This window comes from Zootoca vivipara, chromosome 8 (assembly GCF_963506605.1).
Source record: "Zootoca vivipara chromosome 8, rZooViv1.1, whole genome shotgun sequence".
In the NCBI taxonomy this organism is placed as follows: Eukaryota; Metazoa; Chordata; class Lepidosauria; order Squamata; family Lacertidae; genus Zootoca; species Zootoca vivipara.
Window position 1 is genome coordinate 53910468 of NC_083283.1, and position 20116 is coordinate 53930583.

The 20116-nt window shown below is 37.9% G+C and overlaps 1 protein-coding gene across 1 annotated transcript; it reads left to right on the plus strand.

The window, feature by feature from the left end:
• Positions 1-3504: 3504 nt before the first annotated feature.
• On the plus strand, positions 3505-15365 carry C8H18orf63 (chromosome 8 C18orf63 homolog). The gene is made up of 11 exons (XM_060277926.1): positions 3505-3638; positions 4693-4771; positions 5651-5707; positions 7437-7548; positions 8845-8886; positions 9847-9923; positions 10326-10435; positions 11054-11150; positions 11246-11322; positions 12556-12739; positions 13375-15365. The coding sequence occupies exons 1-11, from the start codon at positions 3505-3507 to the stop codon at positions 14512-14514; spliced, it is 2109 nt and encodes a 702-aa protein (XP_060133909.1). The 3' UTR covers positions 14515-15365.
• Positions 15366-20116: the final 4751 nt, after the last annotated feature.

Genomic DNA, 20116 nt, shown 5'->3' on the forward strand with positions numbered 1-20116 from the left:
GCAGTGCTGCGAAATGAAGACTAGACTATTGCTACCTGGTTTTCAGCCTTATACTGTATAACAAACAAACAAAATCAATAAACAAAAAAATTATGCAACAAAAAGGAGCCCCTTGACACCTTAAAAAAACGTGTTTCTTATTACTGTATTGCTTTTTAAATTTTTAAATTTATTTTATTTCATAAAAATTATCATAGAATTTTAGAGTAAGAAGGGAGCAAGAGGGTCATCTAATTCAACCCACTGCAATGCAGGCATCTTTTGCCCAGCAAATTGTTACAACGTTTGATTGTAAAATCAACCCTCAAAGTGGTTTATAAAACAAATAAAATAAAATAAAATAATAATAATAATAACATCAATAAGAAACATTAACATTAAAAGAATCAAACAGAATGAAAATAAATAGATTCAAACACTCATCAACATCAGGGGAGGCTTGCTGAAACTGAAATGCTTTTAGCAAGTGCCTAAAAGAGTTACAGTGAGGGCGCCTACCAGATGTCAGTAGGCAAGTGCAACTGCTGCAACAATAAAAGATCAAGTTCTTAGAAATGCAGAACGTGTTATGTGGTACCTGTAAGAAGCGGTTGAGTGGGTATAACTGTTGTTGCAAGTAAGATAGGAGTTTTCTATATCACTGTTTCTCAAACAGTGAGCCAGCCACTTGGGCTACTTTCAGGTGGGCCTCAGTGCCACAGCCTGCCCTGCCAAAGAAGGCAGAAGAAGGGGAGGAAGTGCTTCCTCTGAGGAGAAAGAGCCATAAGAGATGTTGAAGGAAATTAGAAAGTGAGATAAGAAGTTAATATTTATTATTAACAAACAAAGTGGGAATAGAAAGGAAAGGGATAAAAGAGGAACGCTGTTATAGCAGAAAGAAAAGGACCAGGGAGGATGGATGAAAGACACTTGTAGAGGGGGGGTTGTGGGGCAGGGAGAATAGGGTACAAATTGGAGAATGGGAGAATAAATTACCAGAGATTTGTTTTTGTTTTTTGTTTGTTTTTTAAATACATTGATAGGTATGTGGTGATAGGAAGAGATAATATAAAAGAGCCTCTGGATAAACAAATTCTGCCTAAATTGGGGAGTCACAATACATCACAGCAAATGTTTGCACTTAGCCTGAAAAAAGCTGGGCTATGGAACTCCTTGCTACAAAGAAAAGACTATGGCAAAGAATTTACCAATTGCCAAAAATGGATTAGGTATCAGTTGAAAGCAATATATAAGACACCATATAATGCCAAATTTTATCTCCAACTGCCACCATATTGACTGGCTCAGTCCCAGTACATTTTGTAACTAGTGGGCCTCATTAATATTCAACCATCTGAAGTGGTCTCTAGGTTATTAAATTTGAGAATCTATGTTCTCAATAGATACGGTATTAAGTCTACTTGGGAAACAATGGTGTTCAACATAAACCCTCTCAAAATTGCACAATATACTGTACCAGGAAACTCAGGAAACTTTGGAAGTTCAGCAGAAAACTTTGGAAGTTTTACTGAGGCTCAGTAAAAAGGAATGTATTTTTTTTAACCAATTGCGAAGACCTTCACACACACATACACACAAACACGAGGAAAGGGTCCTCGATTCAAGGAGAACTCTTGTGATTCCTGCCAGGCAGGCCCCGGTAATGTTATTATAGGTTATCTGCAGGAGATAAGTCGCATTGCTGCTGGGCTGCTTTGTTCCTCATTCCGACGACGCCTCCTCGCAGGACTAAAGGTTGCCCTTTGGATTCAGGAAATGTCGACACATCCAAGGCTGCCTTGCAAGAAGCGGGGGCTTGTTCCCCATACCCCCCCAAAGTACTTAGTCATTTCCCCCCTCACACAATCTCCCGCCTAAACCCCGCGGGAGAGTTGCGATGGGAAAGTTGAGAAGCTTGTGAAGAGGAGGAGGAGGGGAGCCGGTTTCCTTCTCTTCTCAGCAGAAAAGTCGAAGGGGCGAGTAACCCCTTCTTCTCCCCCCCCGCGCGCCATATATATCGTGTTCCTTCTCCAAACCGCGCCCTTTCCTCCCTCATGACTCCCATTTTCTCCAACTTTCTGTCATCGTGATTGCTCCCCCTCACAGAGGGCGCTTCCAGGGGACTCTGCCTGTGTAACGTTCTCTTCCCCCCCCCCCCCTCACGTTTCCCGCGCTTTTCTTGCTAGGTGGCTTCTACGCTCGGCTTCTCACTGGGGCTCTTCCCCTCACGATTGCTTCCCCGCTGCCTTTCGAGGTAGCCCTCCCAGATCCACCTCAGGACGCTCAGATCTTTGGAACAGATTCAAAGGCTGCCCTGCTAAACTCGAGCATCAGAGCCAAACTAGACTTTCTGGGCAAATGGTGGCTGGCAACAGGAATGTGGCATACATACAGCAATAGGCATCCATAAGCCACAGGGGCCTGCTTCACACAGGCAGCTGAATCCCTCAATTTATCTTCACTTTGTGACTGGCAGCTGAATGTGTGAATGGACACAACTGAGTATCGCGGAATATATTATTATTATTATTACCATTTTATTTATATGCCAACCTTCCTCTTGATGGGGCAGGGAACCATGTGATAATAAGCACACAAGCTGGATGCAATAATTACAAGCAGCATGACTTTAAACATAACATTATACAGCAGCGCAATAGCAACATTGTTAAAAACTGAGGAAAAGAATCATCTCAAAAGCTCAAGTGAGCAAAAGTGTTTGTAGTTGACACCTGAAATTTAACAGCCTCGGTGCCCATTGTATTTCCTCAGTCACCACGCCATGGGTCATGCCCATTGGTAGGATTGCGGAATATCTGTGATTGTCCACTCATATATAAGAACCACCACTGGATATTGTGAACAAGTAATATAGGAATAAAGAGATTGCCCCAAAATCAACTTCTGTAAAGAGAAAGGTTGCATGATTATATTCCCGTTTTTCAAGTTTTTCATCTTTCTGCCAGCATTAGGCCTGAAGGGGGGAAAGTAGGGGAAGAACAGCAAGAAAATTAAACTGCTAGTGTTGTCATTTTGTAATAGCATAACTGTCAACAAGAATTTCTGGTTGTTACCACCTCTGATTGAATTTGTTAATTTCGCTAGATCTAAATAGCTAAATAATTTCTCCTGCCACTCACTAATTGCTGGTATTTCCTGCTTTTTCCAATATGCAGCGATCAGTATTCTTGCAGCTGCCGTCACATAAATAAATACATTTCTTCTTTCTTTCTTTCTTATATTAATTTGCCTTTATCTACCGTATATTCCGGTGTATAAGATGACTGGGCGTATAAGACGACCCCCAACTTTTCCAAGTTAAAATATAGAAATTGGGATAGACTCACCGTGTAAGAAATACGACCCGGCGTATAAGACGACCCCCGACTTTTGAGAAGATTTTCCTGAATTAAAAAGTAGTCTTATACGCAGGAATATACTATATGTACCCTTTCTGATAATCATCCCCCCCTCCACTTTGTTATAGGTCAGAGGTTACTCAGTTCTTCTGGCTAGCAAAGCAATATGAATGACGTTACGTGCCAGTCTTTGTTTTTCATCAGTCTGCCTGATCTGCGAAAACTCTGTGCCGTGAAGGTTACGCTAAGTTCTCAGTTGGCAGCAACAGAAATTAGAACAGCACAGAGGATGATGTGCAGGTAAAGGAAATTTGCTTGTTGTATTTTTCGCACCTTTGCTATCCTAATGAAGTTCATAGTGGACACATGGCAGAAGGGGTAATGATGATGCTGGGGGGAAAGCATGCATTGATGTTTTTACATATATGTTGCTTATCATGGTTAATCACAGGCACTGAAACTATCTGCAGAGGGTCTCACAACCCTATTGCAGCTTGCTGAGCCAAGGAACACTATGTTGTGGCTGTGAGAGAGTTGCTGTAGCTCAAGTTCTGATATTCTTTCTTCACAATTCAGATGCTTTGTACACTAATAAATGCCAAAATTATAAGAAGAAGCTGAGTGTATAAAGCACTTGCTGCCTCTGACTAAAGCCAGTTTTAGGCACCCAGTCAATAATGAATACACATTATTAAGTATTTAAGACTCAATAAAGATTTTGTTACAATGTCACAATATACATCACTTCAAATGATTTAGTCTCCCTCTAAAAAATGTAGCCTAGCCTCAGACCACGTGGACCAAAGAATGAAGAAATCATATACAACTCTTATATTAGAAAACTACAAATCTAATAGATATATATACATTAGTTTCCTTTGGAATTCCCCAGGTATCTCCAGGAAGGAGATTACACAATTTATAATTTTGTTAACATTACTGTATGTTGGCAACTCTACTTGCAATAGAATGGCTCACCTGTCAGGTTTTTAACAGTTTTGCTGCTGTGCTTGCTGGCACATCAGGTCTTAAGAATGGGCCAGTAGAATTTACACATAGAATCAGGTGTTGCATTCATACATATGAAATTGCATTTGCTAGGATTTTTGTTTTCTGCTAATTATCAACTGTGCTTCACTTCCATGGGTAATATCTATGGTAAGATACATGGAATTAAAGAATATACATAGTTAATAACCAGTTATTCTGAGGAACACTTAGAGGACAGTAAAGCAACATCTTAAATAATGTTTACTAAAAGGGGAAAAAATGTAGAGCACAGTGTACTTTGGGTTGTAGCTTTACTAGTATGGAATCATGGAGGTTAGTGACAAATTTTGAATGCTTTACCTAGGCAACTCTTGCATCTGCATCAAGATGTGCTTTCTTCACCTGTTCCTGGAACATTGAATCAAATTTCAGTGGTTATGACGGTCAGTAGTAATATTTCTGGTAACTTATATATAAATTCAGAGTTTAGATGGTTCAAGAATCCCTGGACAAGATATTGAGCACACTTACGTCTGAGCTTATGAAGTCAGGGTTTGCCACTCCCCATCCAAGACCTGGAGAACTAAAATAAACTGCCACTCCCCATCCAAGACCTGGAGAACTAAAACCTAGTTGTAACAACCCCAAAGCTCTGCACCCAAAGTGACTGAACCAGTAGCGCTCCCCTAAATCTGCGACATTAACCCCCTATTCTTTCTATCTCATATTATACCATAGAACAAGCCAGTGATGAGGCTCCTTAGCAGGGCTGCAAATGTACATGCTTACAAAGATATAGATTCCTTCAGTAGCACCTTAAAGACCAACTAAGTTTATATTTTAGATTATAAAAATCTAAAATTATAATTATAATAATTATTTAGATTATAAAAATCTAAAAATCTAAATCTAGATTGTTAGCAGAATTTATGTGATTGATACATTGATTTTAAGATTAGACTTTTACTTTCCAGTCCATAGAAGCTTGTTATACAACCCTAGCATTTGACAGAGTTGCCTTTATCAGCCACCCTCTGGAAAGGTCTTATCCTGAAGTCACAAGGGGACTAAACATAGTGCCTTCCCATCTTCTCTTTCCCTTGAATACATGAGTTTAGAAAGATTCTGAAGACAAACAACTGTCATGAACAAACCAAATGATATAGTATCTTTGTGGTGATTTTTTTCATTTAGAGAAAATTTCAACATTCCTACATATGGGACTGAGACCAATTGCATTTTTCTCCAAAAATGTAAGATTATCTTCATTAAATGTATCCAAACAGTATCTATCTGTGATATATTTGTTTTGCTTGTTTTAGATACTCTTATATAAATCAGGAAAATTTCAAGCTTATATAGAGAAAAACAGATCTATAGTAAGTAATAAAAATTTATTTCTAACCCTGGTTACATTGTTTAACAATTACATATACTAATTTGTTTTGTTTATTTGCTAAATGTATATACCTCCCATAAAGCCTAGCTCTCTGAAAAGTTTGAAAACGTTTCTTTATAATCCCCAGTCCAGTGGCTGAAGGGAGTTTACCTAGGACTGCCTGTAGTAACACAAATTGATTATTTTTTATCACCAGTTCAATGACTCACCAGTTCACCCAAACTTGTTTTGGCTGCAAAAGAATCTGCACTTGGATAATGAGTTTGCTATTAGTATAAATCAACAGAAAACTGTTTTTGTAGGTTTCTGCCCCATGATCTGCTATCTGTCAATACAGCACTAATTTTCAGTAGAAAAAATGAGAAGGAAAAGGGCAAATTTCGGGAGTGAGCCAGCAGTAAATCACACAGTGAAAGTTGGAGCTATCTCTATTAGCAAAAAACACGATTGACACAGAAGTGTCAGGCCTAATGAGTACAGCAGCTTATCTCCAGTAGGTCTTGCCCCCATGAAGCAGTTGCTGAGACTGAAGCTCCCTGCCTTCCCACAGATGTCTAAGTCCCCTCTTCTCCAGGTTTTTTTTCAAGCAATCAGAGACTGTAATTGTGCATCACCAATCGCTCTTCCATCCTTTTCCTGCCTTTGGTTCAGGGAGACAAGAGGGAGGGCAGCTTGTTGCAGCAGGAGACACCCATGACACTTCACCAGCCTGACTCATCTCTGCCTCTTGGCCTCTCTCCTTCCACCTCCTGCTTCAGCTTCTGCCTCTGATTCAGAACTTCTCTCTGTTACACACTTTCCCAGCTCACTAAGCCCTGTTGCCTGTTCAGCTTCCAGCACCTCCCCTTCCCAGTCTTCTCCATCTGACCACTCATCACTGCCCCATCACCACTCTCTGGAGTCGGACTCTGAGTCTTCTTCCCTTCATGGTTCCCCAGCTGGTTTCTCCCACTGTTCCTCTGTGGATCCAACCAGTCAATGACAGAAAATTAGAAAACATGAAAATGTATGGCTATTGAGGGACTGTACCTCAATACAGAGCTCACTTTTTCACTTCACTTTTTAGCACAGATGTTATACAATTGTAATAGTATACAACACTGCTACATTAAGTTGAACCAAGAAAAATAACTTTTGTAATTTACTGCACACTGGAAAGCCGTGTTAGCACTTTGTTAGCACTTTCCAAAGCAAAACTAGATATTTCAATCACATCACTGGGGACTAAATGATTTTTTTTATTTAGTAGATAACAACTCAGATTGGAACCAACATTGTGGGAGATAAGATTTTACCCTTTGTCCCCACCACAGGTCACCTGCCCAGCTGTTATCTCCCCCAAAAGAGTGCCAATGGCAGCTTCCCTCCTGCAAATAACAGCTCCCCCCCTCCCTGGTGGAGGCAATCAAGATAAAAACCATGGCAGAGGCAGTGGGTTATATCCCTTCTCTCCATACACTGTGGTCCTGATCTGTATCCTGTCCTCCAAACCATCTGTTTTACCAAACAGAAAACTATCCCACAACTGCCAGTTGCAATTGTTGGTCACCCCATCTAGTTTGGTCCTTTGGTAAGGAATTGCTGTGGCTAGACAGAGTGGAATGTACTGAGCTGCATGGATCAATCAACTTCATATAGTGTCAATATGCTGTATGATTAGCATATTTTGAAAGAATTATTATTTTTTGCTTTTTGGTTTATCACACTAGATGGCAATGCCAGAGAGAGTTGTCCCAGCTGTCTTTCAAACCTGCCTGTCCTATACACTTATAGCCAAACTTGCTCCTAATTGGAACCAAGCTGGTCATCTCTTGATACAAGGTATTTATTATGAACCTTTGACAATCACAGTCCTATGTAGTGTTATATATTTGCTCTATTCTTCATACATTGCCAATTTGCTAGCTTTAGATCTTCTTTTGTCAAGTAATTCTGAGGGTATTTTTAAGTGTTACTTTAGAAAATGCTTATAATACCCATGCATGTTTCCTTCTGATCTAGGCAGTCACCTCCCCAGTACTAACTAGTTTGGGAGAGTTGAGAAAAAGGAATGAAGTTCCCATGGGACACTGACTGAATAGCACTGAGCTAAACTGCATAGCATGACTAGAACAAGAATTTTTGTTCATATTTCATCAGACCACACACTGCTTGTTCACTACTGGAACTCCTGTCAAATGGTATTTGACATGACAGTTGTGCATTAACAGGTTCTAAGAAGATAAAGCACAACTCAGAGAAATAAAACGTATTCACTTCCATACAAAATCCTATGTAAGAAAAGCCTAGACAGGTTTGTCAGCTTGTTTGAATTGCCATAACACCATTCCGGATACTGTATTTTTCATTCAGTGGGGCTGAATTGCACAGCCTAGCCAGTGCCCCTTCAATTGCCTGCCCCACTCTCTAGCCATGCTATAGCCTTTTGGTGGGACCAATACCTGCACCAACTCCTTGTATGCTGAATAAAGATGGCCAGGAGACAGAGAAGAGGTAAGAATAGTTCCCACCCCCCAAAGGACCAGAGGAGGTGCTGAAGGTAATTAAAAAGTGAGATAAAAGGTTTTGTGACTGGTACCCTCAGCCCTCTCTGAAAATCAAAGATGTGTCCCTTGGTCCAAAAGGTTTGACAACCCCTGATTTAGTAGACTCTCTGGATCAGCAAATTCTGTCTAAAATTGGGACGTTGAGTCATAGTACCTCAAGATCAAGTGTCTGTGCTTAGCTTGGGGAAAGCTAAGTTATGGAACACCTTGCCACAAGGAAAATACTGTGACAAAGAATTTCCTAAAATGGATTAGATATCAGTGGAAAATGATATCCATAATTGCCAACGGATTATGTCAAACTCTGCTTCCATTTAGCACCATTTTCTTACTGGCTTTGTTCCTGTACCGCCATTCTGTGTCTTGCGGGTCTCAGTAACTTCTAGTCATCTCAAGTGGACCCTGGGGGTGAAATGTTTGAGAACCCAAGCTTTATACTGCATAAGGAATCTATTTTGAGGCAGCCTTAGACTGGAGAAACCAGATCCTTTCCAAAATACTGATTTGTAAAGGCTTTATAAAGGCAGCAGGGATATTTGTTTTATAATATGTACCAATTCCATTTGTTAAGGGAAAGATTTTCTGTCACAAAGGGGAAAGCAAAATGCAGTTGGTAAGTACAATATTGATTGAAGAAAATATATGTTGCCCTCTCAGGACCTGAAATTATTTTGGTGATATGTGTACTCATGTCAGTGTAGTTGAAAAATAATGGAATCATTTGTGCATCAAATCCAGGTACAGAGGTTCACCAGCTGAACCTCTACTATGTTTGCTTTGTTGGAACCTGATGAAGATATTGTTCGGTGGAATGCTATGTCAGGCTACAAATGTTACAAATGTGCAGGCTGCACAAGCATATCAGCTTGCCAGATGGAACAATCCCTCTCCCCTCCCGCCACACACTGGGGGTTCTCTCAACCCTCCCTTGAGCCAATTTGGGGGGGGGGCTGAGGAGGGGAGAAAGCCCCACATTGGGCATGCCGAAGCCCTTGCTGATGGGTTTTATTAGGTGAATCCTGTCATGTATCTTTAAACGCCTGGTATATCAGTCATCATGAAGGCAGATTATGCATATACTTCCCATTGTCAAGTGGCAACCAGAGGCCAATAAGATGACTGCACATAATGTGTGCATGAAAGACAGTTGTCAACATGCAGTGATGATAGGAATGCCTATGTCACTCCCCAACACAAGGCACAAGTACACTACCAGGAAAAACCTAGAGTGCCCCTCCACTGCTACTAATTCTGTGACCTTTAGGAGAACAATTCATGTCTGGAACCATAAGCACTATGGTTTTCCTCAAGCAAGGGTTCAAATTCCCTTATAACTCAAACAACTGTAGCTGCTGCAAACAACCCTTTTGCCAGGAAAAGTGCTAGGGCTACACAGAGAAAGCGGGGTGGCTATTTGCTATTTGCTACGTGCTTAAGCTCTTGCATTTGCCAGATTCCTATAGTGTACATTGTTGGTTGGAAACTTCATTTAAAATTAAGCACAATGTTTTTGCCTATATGTACATGTGGTGAAAAGATATAATTATGCTGAACGTTATGAATTTTATTTTAGTTATGGACATCAATGTATCAGAGACTCAGCTCTGCATTAGTATCGAAGTTTTCACAGTACGTCTGCCACCACCTGAGGTACAGGAGTAAATCAATGTTTTCAACTTGCATTTTAACTGGGCCTGCAAGTTGCATCCTATTGGGGGTTTATTTATTATTCATGACACTTTCTCCTTCTTTACCCTACGTCTTCTCCAAATCTGCTCCAGAAGGTTGGTTGAATCTGCAGAACAGATTTAGGGAGTGTGCAGGATGGAGAGTCCCATTCTGCAAGGAGAAATATTTGTACTGGTGGGACTGTTGCTTAGTGCTGTGTTGGTTATAAGCTAATGTACTCATGAAGTTTTGAGTTCATAATAAGTAGATGAATGCCATGTAGGTTTTTATGGTACCTTAATTATTTTAATGCATAAAATTTACTTTCCTTATATGTTTGCAGATACTTTGAAAAATTACTTTATTGATTTTTTCTATTCTCAGCTCGAAGAATTTAATATTTCAGCAAACATCTTAAAGAGATTTGACAGTGATAATAATGCCATCATTCAACAATACTCTATTTTAAGTAACTGGTGCTATGTTTTGCCAAGGTATGTTTTTATATTTCAACAAGAAATGCTAATGAGATGAACAACACATCTCCTGCAATATGTATTAGTAATTGTGACTAGTTTGGAAATTGATTACTCAAGGAAAAAAAATTCATGACCAATGTGGACTTTTCATAAGTGTTCATACAAATTCAATTGGCATACTGTATTCATATTTTTTTGAAAAGGAATTTTTCAAAGTCTGTATTTTTATTTTTATTGCATACTATTTTTAATCTTTACACATTTCCATAGGAAAATCCATTCTATCTATTCTCCCTGTATCAAACTGTAGGTGATATCTACAGATAAATTTGCATTACCAGCTCTTTCTGTATGGGAGACTGTCGAAAATGTCATAGCTTTGTAGCAGATAAAATTTTACTGTTAAATCATAAACAAAGAGTACAGTTCAGTTTCTGATCTACTTCCTGTAAAATAGGCAAATTGTTTCACTAGCCAAGTTAAGTTACAATGCTATAAATCACTCACTGGTGTGGGTGGACTGTAGGATCATCCAGCACAATTCATATCTGTCATGAAAGTAACTATGTTTTCTATCTCATTATATGGCATGGAATTACTATTTTTTAGTTTTCTTTTCTTACTTCTGCACAGCATGAAAATGGGTCAGATCATAAGCATTAGCCACATAATTCCACCCGATTCTCCATTCCAGTCATATAGTGATTTGCAGCTGCACTGGGGAAATCTGGTAAGTGAATGCAAATACATAATTTGTTCAATGTTGACTATTTTATATAGCAAGTTCTTAACCTCCTTGTATTTATGTATATATTTTATCTTCAGTATGGCTATATTCTTCCGGAGGATCCTGGGATTTATTGCAACGTTTACTTCAAACTGATAGGGGAGCAACTCTTCACATATCTTTTATATACTTTAAATTTATGTATTAATTTGTTTCTCCTTTTTGGCACCTACGTAAGATCATGGGCCAAGCCTGCTATACACAAAGTTTCATAAAATAATCAAGCTCGGTAGTTAAAATAATCAAGTAGTTCCATAGTAAATGAAAGTGTCATAATATAACATAAACCCTTTTTAAGTCTCTTTGATTTTAGTGAGAACATAAAACACTCTCTTAAAAAGGCTATTTCCCATTCAGCATTTGTTCAGTGCAAATAATAGTTATCACCACTTTGACTACATATAATTTCATCTTTTTTGAGTTATAAATAATTTTTTAAATGGTCACATAAACACACAATCCAAATTCTACACCAAAAAGCTAAATTCTGCAACCTAAATTCTGTACAAATTTAGATTTTTTTTTCTCGTTTTGCATAATTTATCCTGGTTTATCTATTCATTGGGAGGGGGAAGGAGGTATGAAGGACACTGAAGTATTATCCCAACTATTAGAAAATTTTACCCAGCTTCTGATATTTCAGCAGGCAGAATCCATACGGTTGTTAAAACATGCTTGAAAAAAGCATAATGGCCCAAAATTTATTTTTTAAAGTAAGTAAAGGCTGGGTTTTTCCAGAAACAGAATTCTTTGTGCTGCACTGTAACGTTCTATGTAGAATCGCAGCAGCTGCAGAGCACTGCATGGAATAGAACCACTACTCTTTAGATAACTGAAATAAATATGAACATAACTTGTTTTGTTTTGTTAAATCTTGATTTAAATTGTCTTCACTTTATTTGTGCTCCATTTCAGTTTTAAGTTGAATCAGCACAGATGCATCAGTTGCTACCACAGATGCGTCAATTGCATTAATTGCTATGAAAGTTTAAATGGTCAGTGTCAACAATTAGTAATGTGTTTGCCTTTTTGCAGTCTGCACACACTTTTGAGTGTCATTGGTGCTAACTGCCAAGTGATTCCATTCTTCACAATTCTTGCTAAGGTACAGATATAGCATGGCCTTAATCAAGGAAAATTTCCCAGTGAAAGCCTTGTTGCAATAAACAGGAGCTGGAAAGGGGCACTTGTGTGCAGCTTTCATTCATTTCAGTAGACCTTGTGCAGGAGAACATCCTGGTACATTGTACCCCCTGTCTTTATCATACACAATGCACAAGGAACGAAGCAACAACTTCTCTATGTATATTTCTCTAACAATTTCTTTCAGTCCTTAACACCAACTCAGATATCCTTTCAGTTGCATCCGAAGTCAGCCAGTACAGTACTTTCCTAGAGTAGATTTAGGAGGTGTTCTAAGTGCTTTTGTTGCTGATCTGAAGACTGTCATTCCACACATTTGTGGGCTTCCTCTTAAAATGATAAGTAAAGCATTATATGCCACCAAAGATCTTACCCAATCATCTGTACAGGTAAAGGCTATTTAAATATTCTTGTTGAAATTCCTGGACGTATTGTTAATGGATCTTGGGAATAGTTTTAGAAACTTTGGAAGACAGCTACTGTACTTTGGTTTTTGCCATTGTGACACATGCTTTCTGCTTTTATAACAGTGGGATAATATATGAAGTGGCTGAAGTAAGAGGGCGAACAACTAAAGCAGACACAGCAGTCATGTGGAAACCAAAGCAGGCCACATATTTTTTACTGTGAAAACCAGAGATGTGATGGTTGCTCTTGTTGCTGGCATGATACCTGCGAATAGTTATGTGCCTAAAATGATTCCAGGTCTTCCTAGTTAGCACCTGTGATTATTATGAGCAGTTTTCCACTTATTTGTGGGAAATAGCTAGTAATAACTTCAGAAACTAATCATTGTGCTATTTATATGGCATCCTCCCCCAACATGACAGGACACCCAGCAGTCTTAAACTATGCAGTTTATTTGATTTGATGCCTCACATGCTTGCTTGTTTTTTTACTTCATCCATACAATGTTGTCCTCATTCAAGTAGCAGCCCACACTTCCCCCCAAAATTGTTGTATACAAAACCTATTAATGGTACATAATGTATTTCAAATTACTCTGTGGTTTCTTGGTTTTTAGAAAGTTAGCTCCAAACCAGCCAATCTCACTGGAAAAAGGAACTGCAAGGTAACTTTGACTCAAGTAATTCCAAAAAAAGGCATGCTCAGTCCTTCAGCATGTGCTATAGAAAATAGCCACAAGATGGAGCTTAAAGTCAACCAACCGAAAACAGATATTTTTACTAATCTCAGTTCACTAGCAGAAGACAAGAACATTGGGGTGCCAGGGAGAAAAGTGTACAGTAGGAAACAAGAAAAAACTTCAGAAGAATCTGCAGGAATGCTAAACTCAAATGTATCTTTTAAAACGTCAAATAATACTTTAAGAAATTATTCTACCAGAATCATACCCATCTTTAAAGCAAAGCTGTTGCAGATGGATAAGCAAACCACAAAGGCCACCCATGAAAAGAAAAGGCAGAATGCTTCTAAAGTAATGAACACAGCTGCTAAATTGGCTGTATTCAAGCCTAGTACAGATCAAGTTAACAAATTGTTACGTGATGCATCATTAAAAAATATTACAAACGGAAGTGCTCTTCAGATACAGACTGGAAAAGCCAATGTTAAGTCTACTAAACTTGCATTAAAAGAGAAAAATGAGAATTATGGACACTTGGCAAATTATGCTTTAGCTAATGGAGCAGTTTTAGACAGGGATTCAAGTAAATTCAAATCCATAAGACTAAATTCCTCTTTGAAATCACCTAGTGACCTTGCGGTGCATCATGTATCAGTTGTCCATCAGCATCTGAATACACCTTCAAATTTCAGAACAAGCCAGAATACCCTGACCACTGAGTCAAAGAAATCCCATCCCTGCATGTCTCACTCAGATGTGGATGAGCGAAATCCCAAAATATTTCACAATCAAATACAAAGCTCAACTGAAGAAGAGAAAATGAATGCTTACAGTTTATGCAGCTCAGTACACAGTAGGGCCAAACAAGGAAGTCAGAAAGAATCACTAGGAATATCCCATCAAGATACCATTAAGACTTCTAGTCATCATCTGCAGGGCAACTGCCTACAGGTATACCAAGTAATAAAGGTATTTAATCCATTTCAGCATAGGAGTTTCCTCATACTGTCTTCATACAAAGACAGCATAGAAAGAAGGGGGGATCATTTTGTGTCAAATTTCAGGTATATGTCTTAGGTATTGATTGTGCCACCCATGCTTAGCCAACAGTTTCTTACAAATACCTTCCTTCCCTATCTGAATATTAGGTGCTTAGCTCAGGCTGTGTGTGCTTGCTGTATGGCCTGTGGGAATCATATGGGCTTAATTAGCACTGCTGAGCCCAACAGAAAAGAAAACAAATCTGTGCAGATGTGTCCTTAGAAAAGGATGTGGAACTTGTGGTCCTCCAGATGTTTCTGGACCACAAACCACATCATCATTGACTGCATAGCTGCCAAGTTATCCCTTTTTTTAAGGGATTTTCCATTATGCTGAATAGGCTTCCTCGCGAGAAAAGGGAAAACTTGGCAGCTATGTGACTGTTACCTATGTTTGCTGGGATGATGGGAGTTAGAGTCAATAACATCTGGAGGGCAACACAGTTTAGCTACTTCTGCATTAGAAAATAATTTGAATACCATACTGATACTGCATGGTTAAAACTAAGGCCTCAACCTGATCAGTGCCTAAATGAGAAAGTGCCTGGGAGTTTTTCACTATGTGCTTTTTGAAGGATAAGTGATAATACCCTTTTCATTTATTTTGCTGCTGGTCTTTTTCTCCCAGACAAATGAATAACATTTTTTCATTAACTTCAGTAAGAGTATTATTAGGTTGCACTGCATAGATTACATTTTGACCACTTGTTTCCTTAGATGGCAAAGCGAGGTCAGGCTCATATTGTCTTTGACATTAGCATGACACTCTTAAAAGAGAATTAAACATATTACAAAATGTATATTTAAAAAGTATATTAAACGGCATGATCAGACTTTCAGTGGGGTTCTGTAAAATTCAAAGCCTTCTTATACTCAGGGCTAGCACTGAACATATATACTGGCTTGCCAAAGACATGTTCTTTTCTTTCCAGTTTTCTTCTCATTCCTTTTATTTATTTTAACAAAAATTATATACGGCACCACTTTGTTTGTAGTAAAACTTGGAGTTGTTTACAAGAAATATGATCAATAAGAGAACTTAAAAACAAGTAAAAAGAATTAAAATTAATAGTAAAAAAAGATTGAATTTTTTCCACAGAATGTACTGTAATGATAAGACACATCATACTATCCGTATTTTTTACAGTTCTATTTCCAAGGACATTTGTAACCATGTATGATTGTAAATTAATGGCGGAATTTTTTTTTTTTAAAGATACCAAAGACAAACAAGTCATCCCATTGCAAAGATACAAACTCAATTCAGATTTTGTCAAAGATGGAAACACACTTGACATCTGCATCAAACAGAAGTGGAAAAAGACAGCAGTTAAAGGTTTAGTAATAGCATTTATAGGCATGTTAGTGCAAGAACAAGGAGAGGGAAATTTGCCATATTGACTCATGTATAAAACAGATAATGAAAAGCACCACATTAAGAACAAGGTCTTATTCAGAAATGTTTATTGGAGGTTTGGGTGTTGTTGTTTTTAGCAAATTAATTTATTCTAGAATATCATTCATACTTCCCAGTCCCATATTCTGATTCTCCATTACGTGGTAATTTTGACTGAAATATTTGCTTGTTTATAGTAAAACCTTTCAATTTCATGGCCTAAAACAATGTGGCTGGTTTTGATTTTAACTTAATCAAAACGTTTAGAATGATATCTTAGATATTTTGCTAGTCACATGTCATATGCTCATTACTTCAACATTTCAGCATAAAAATATGTAATAGGAAGGAATGACATTTGTTAGGATAGCTCTTGGCTGAATGCAACTCAGTTCAAAGTATTTTGATTTTCTTAATTGTAAATGTAATTTGCTTTAATGCTTTAACATGTTGGCAGGAAAAACAAGTGAGTTACTCAAAGCCAAAGAAACTAAGAACCAGTAAGCTATCAAACTAGAATAAGTATTTAGAGATGAAAGAAAGAAAAAACGGGTAGGTAAGCACTAAATTGTACTTTCTTTTATTACTGTACTGTATAACCCTTCCTATGATCATAGCTATTGATGAAATAAATATCACATAAGGTTTTTTTATTTACTACTAGATTTCTACTTATATGGTGCTTCTCAGCTATTTTGCACTTCTTACCACAAGCCAAGAATTGTATTTCCTTGTTTTCAAGTATTCCTAGTACTTTTCTTTTGTTAGAGTGCAAAGACCCATCTCTACGCAGATGTGCAAATAAATCTAATATGACAAAGGCCCAAAAATACAAAAAAGCCCCCTGTGCAGCACATGAATTTACCTTCTTTCCACTGCAAAGTTCATGGTCAGAGGTTGTGGGGGGGGCAGGGAGAGATCTGGGTTGCTTACGCAAAGCCATGAGCAGGATATTCAAAATAGCAATGTTACGCACAATTCAAAACAAAAGTAAACAGATGTGTGGTCCTTGTAGAACAATATGTGTTGGTTACAAGGAAAATATAGATATACAAAAGGAGAATTCCTGGATGTCAGGATACAAGGTTGGAGCAACTATTCTTTGGTGAGAGAACCCCAGCAGAAGTTTAAAATCACAAAATCTGCAGCAAAGTAAACCATGGAAATATATTGTAAGCTGTTAGGCCTTTAAAATATGGCATTAATTCCTTCATGCTTTAATTAGATTTACGTGAGGCTAGTTATCCCACAATATGTGGGAACAGCAACCAAACCAGAGGGCTAGAGTATGGTAGAGATGAACCCTCTCACCCTCAGAGGCTCATGAGCTATATTGGAATTGGGTTATCTGTGCTTTAACTCCTAAACTCTCTTTGTTTTTTGTAAGCTGCAGTTTTTGTGTATGTATTATGCAATGTGAAGCATTGTATGGCTATGTGAGAATATGTTTAGAAATAGTGTTGTATTAGGGGTAGTACGAAACACACAAAACATTCTTGGTGCTGCCTAACTAGTTCTTATTTTGATTGTTTTACTCAACTTTTGAATATTTTTTCTCTTTGCCACCATATCTTTATGATAGTTCTAAATTGCAAAGAGCAGCACAACATAGTTATATTATGTATTTTATTTTTCCACAGCTGTGAAAGCAAGGCCATGTGATTGTATAAAAAAATCAAATTGCAAAAGACACTGTTCAGAAGATGTGGAATAGTCAACCTAGTTGATTTTTACCTAGTTGATTTTTACCTGTTTTAAAACTGTTCCATTAATAAGGTTTGTTTCATCTGAAAAAATGGTTTTTTAAAAAAAATATTGTCTGCATTGTGATATTCTTTCCCTTTGTATCACATGTAAGTCTCATATGTGTCTAATTTTAATTGATATATGTGGTAATAAATGTTGCAATGCACATCTCCACTGTAGATTATTTTGAAATCATTTTATATTGTATAAATGCATTTTCTCATGTATATGTTGCATTTAATTACACAGAGCCAGCATAACATTACATATTAAGGCTAATTCTCATTAAATAAATAATTTTAAAAGACAGCTTTCATAGTTGTTATAAATGGTCAGGATCCAAACTCCATTATGTACAGTATCTGCATGCATATGGGGAGGTGGTGGTGTCTCACACCTCATAATACTGCTTTGGACCCCCAACCCTAAGAGGTGGTGACATTTCAGGGGGTATGAAAAGCTCTCCTGTGTGAGTGGAAGCCCAGTATATATTTTTGAGGTACAGTAGTTACAGAGGGATAATACTGACTGAAATAGAGTAGGGGCTCTGTGCTGCCACCTGCTGCTTATGGAATCAAATATTTATAGACGTACTGTACTGAAATGTCTCCTGGAGTCCTTATCGTCACCAAGTGGTGAGAAGCTTGAATTATTAATCCTTCACTTGTTAATTCAGTCAGAGTTCTTAGCCTGTTTTGAAGCCTTTAACTTACTGAACAACTTAATTCTCATTCCAGCCAAAGTTCATTCCAAGTATAGCTATATACATGCATATGCTATACTTTTTTAAAAAGCTGAATATGTGAAAAGAGTAAAACATTGTTTTAAAGCAAACAGTTCACAATGGCTAGTAACTTTGGGGTCACACTTCATTGCCAAATTACAAAGTGCTGCTGTATGAAGTATTTCCATTTTGTATCATGGGTTCCCATGTCATAATCTATCACAGAAAGACCCATTTATGCTTATGTGAAGAGGCTGCCAAAATTTAATTGGCTTTAATTGTCTACTGTAATTAAGTACTGAATATTCCACTAATTAAACAATTGTCTTCTGTTTTAAAAGGATTGGAACCCTGTCTTGTGAACTTTCAATTTAGTGGGCAAAAAGAAGGAGGCACAATGCCTTAATAAATCAGAAGTTGGCACAACTTCTGATTTGGCTGTAATATAACCAAAAAGCACACTGAATGTTTTAACAAAATCTGATCCACTGTTTAAAAACATTAGTTTAAAGAACTCAATTGAATCATACAAGAATATTAATATGAGACAGGATGCAGACAGGATTAGTAGTGCCATCCTTACCTGCTAAAAAGCATCAAGCTACTTGTTAAATTTGTGTCAGATGTGGAGATCCTAAACCCAAGATTCTATGTCTGTATTTTTAAAAAGTAGCTAACGGCACCTCAATCTGGTCTAGTTTGCTGTTATTTGCCTCCCAAGTGGCTGCAAGCACAAACGGTAGCCTTTGATATGAGTTTCAGCAGGAAAATAGCAAGGGGAAAATATTAACTCCCACCCTCTACCATATTGTGGTTGCAGTCAGATGAGGGGGCAATGCAACTGCTTTTTTCTCTTTTTTTGTAAAGAAAATACTGGGGACTCTCAAGCATGGGATTCAAGCATGCCTTTAATATAGTTTAACCCTTACCCACATTGAATGCAGTGGGGCTTCCAAGTAAACACACAATACCTATTGGTCCACAGTTTCATCAGTATAAGAGAGATGTGCTGGATCAAACCACAGGCCTATATTGTCTTCTTTCCCAGAGTGGTCAACCAGATGTTTATATGGCTAGAAACTGAACATGAAGACAATAGTTCCCTCCCACCATTGTTCCCCAACTACTGGTATTGAGGCTGTGTACGCACAACAGTTTAAAGTGAATATGAGGCATCACCTGCATGCATGTTTTTCACATTGTCCACACAATGTCCTCATTCAAGTGGCAGCCCACACTTTGTCCTCATTTAATTCAGATTTCCCCCAATATGTGGGCAACAAAGTGAGGAAAAAACAACTTTATTTTGCATGTTACCCACCTGTAGATGTACTGAAGTGCATTGTGTGAGCAGGGTTTTCTTACAGATGTACTGTACCAATGTTTTGCTGGGTACATTCCATACTTCTATTAGCAAGGCAGTCCTCAGTGGGTTGCTGGAATAGACTCACTAGATTGTATCCAACACTAATCATATTCAAAGTAGAAAAGTAGACCCATTGAAAGTTCATCATGTCCATTAATAAGGTCTATTTATTTCTCTTTTTTATAGAAAATATCTTTATTGTTTTTAAAAAGGATGTAATTACAAGCATCATACATACAAACTTTCCCCATACATTATACAACAAAAAATCCCCCCATTGCAGGGACAAAAAAGAATGAAAAGGACTAGAATAAAAAGAAAAAGAAAAGAAAAAGGACAAAAGGACAAAAGGAAAAGGGAAAAAAAGGAATGACATCAAACAGCTTTAAAAAACAAAAACAAAAATG

Coding starts and splice junctions, on each gene's coding strand:
- C8H18orf63 (XM_060277926.1), top strand. CDS start 3,505: ATGAATGACGTTACGTGCCAGTCTTTGTTTTTCATCAGTCTGCCTGAT. Junction 4,772..5,650: donor AAATTTCAGTGGTTATGACG/GTCAGTAGTAAT, acceptor TGCTTGTTTTAG/ATACTCTTATATAAATCAGG. Junction 12,740..13,374: donor TTACCCAATCATCTGTACAG/GTAAAGGCTATT, acceptor CTTGGTTTTTAG/AAAGTTAGCTCCAAACCAGC.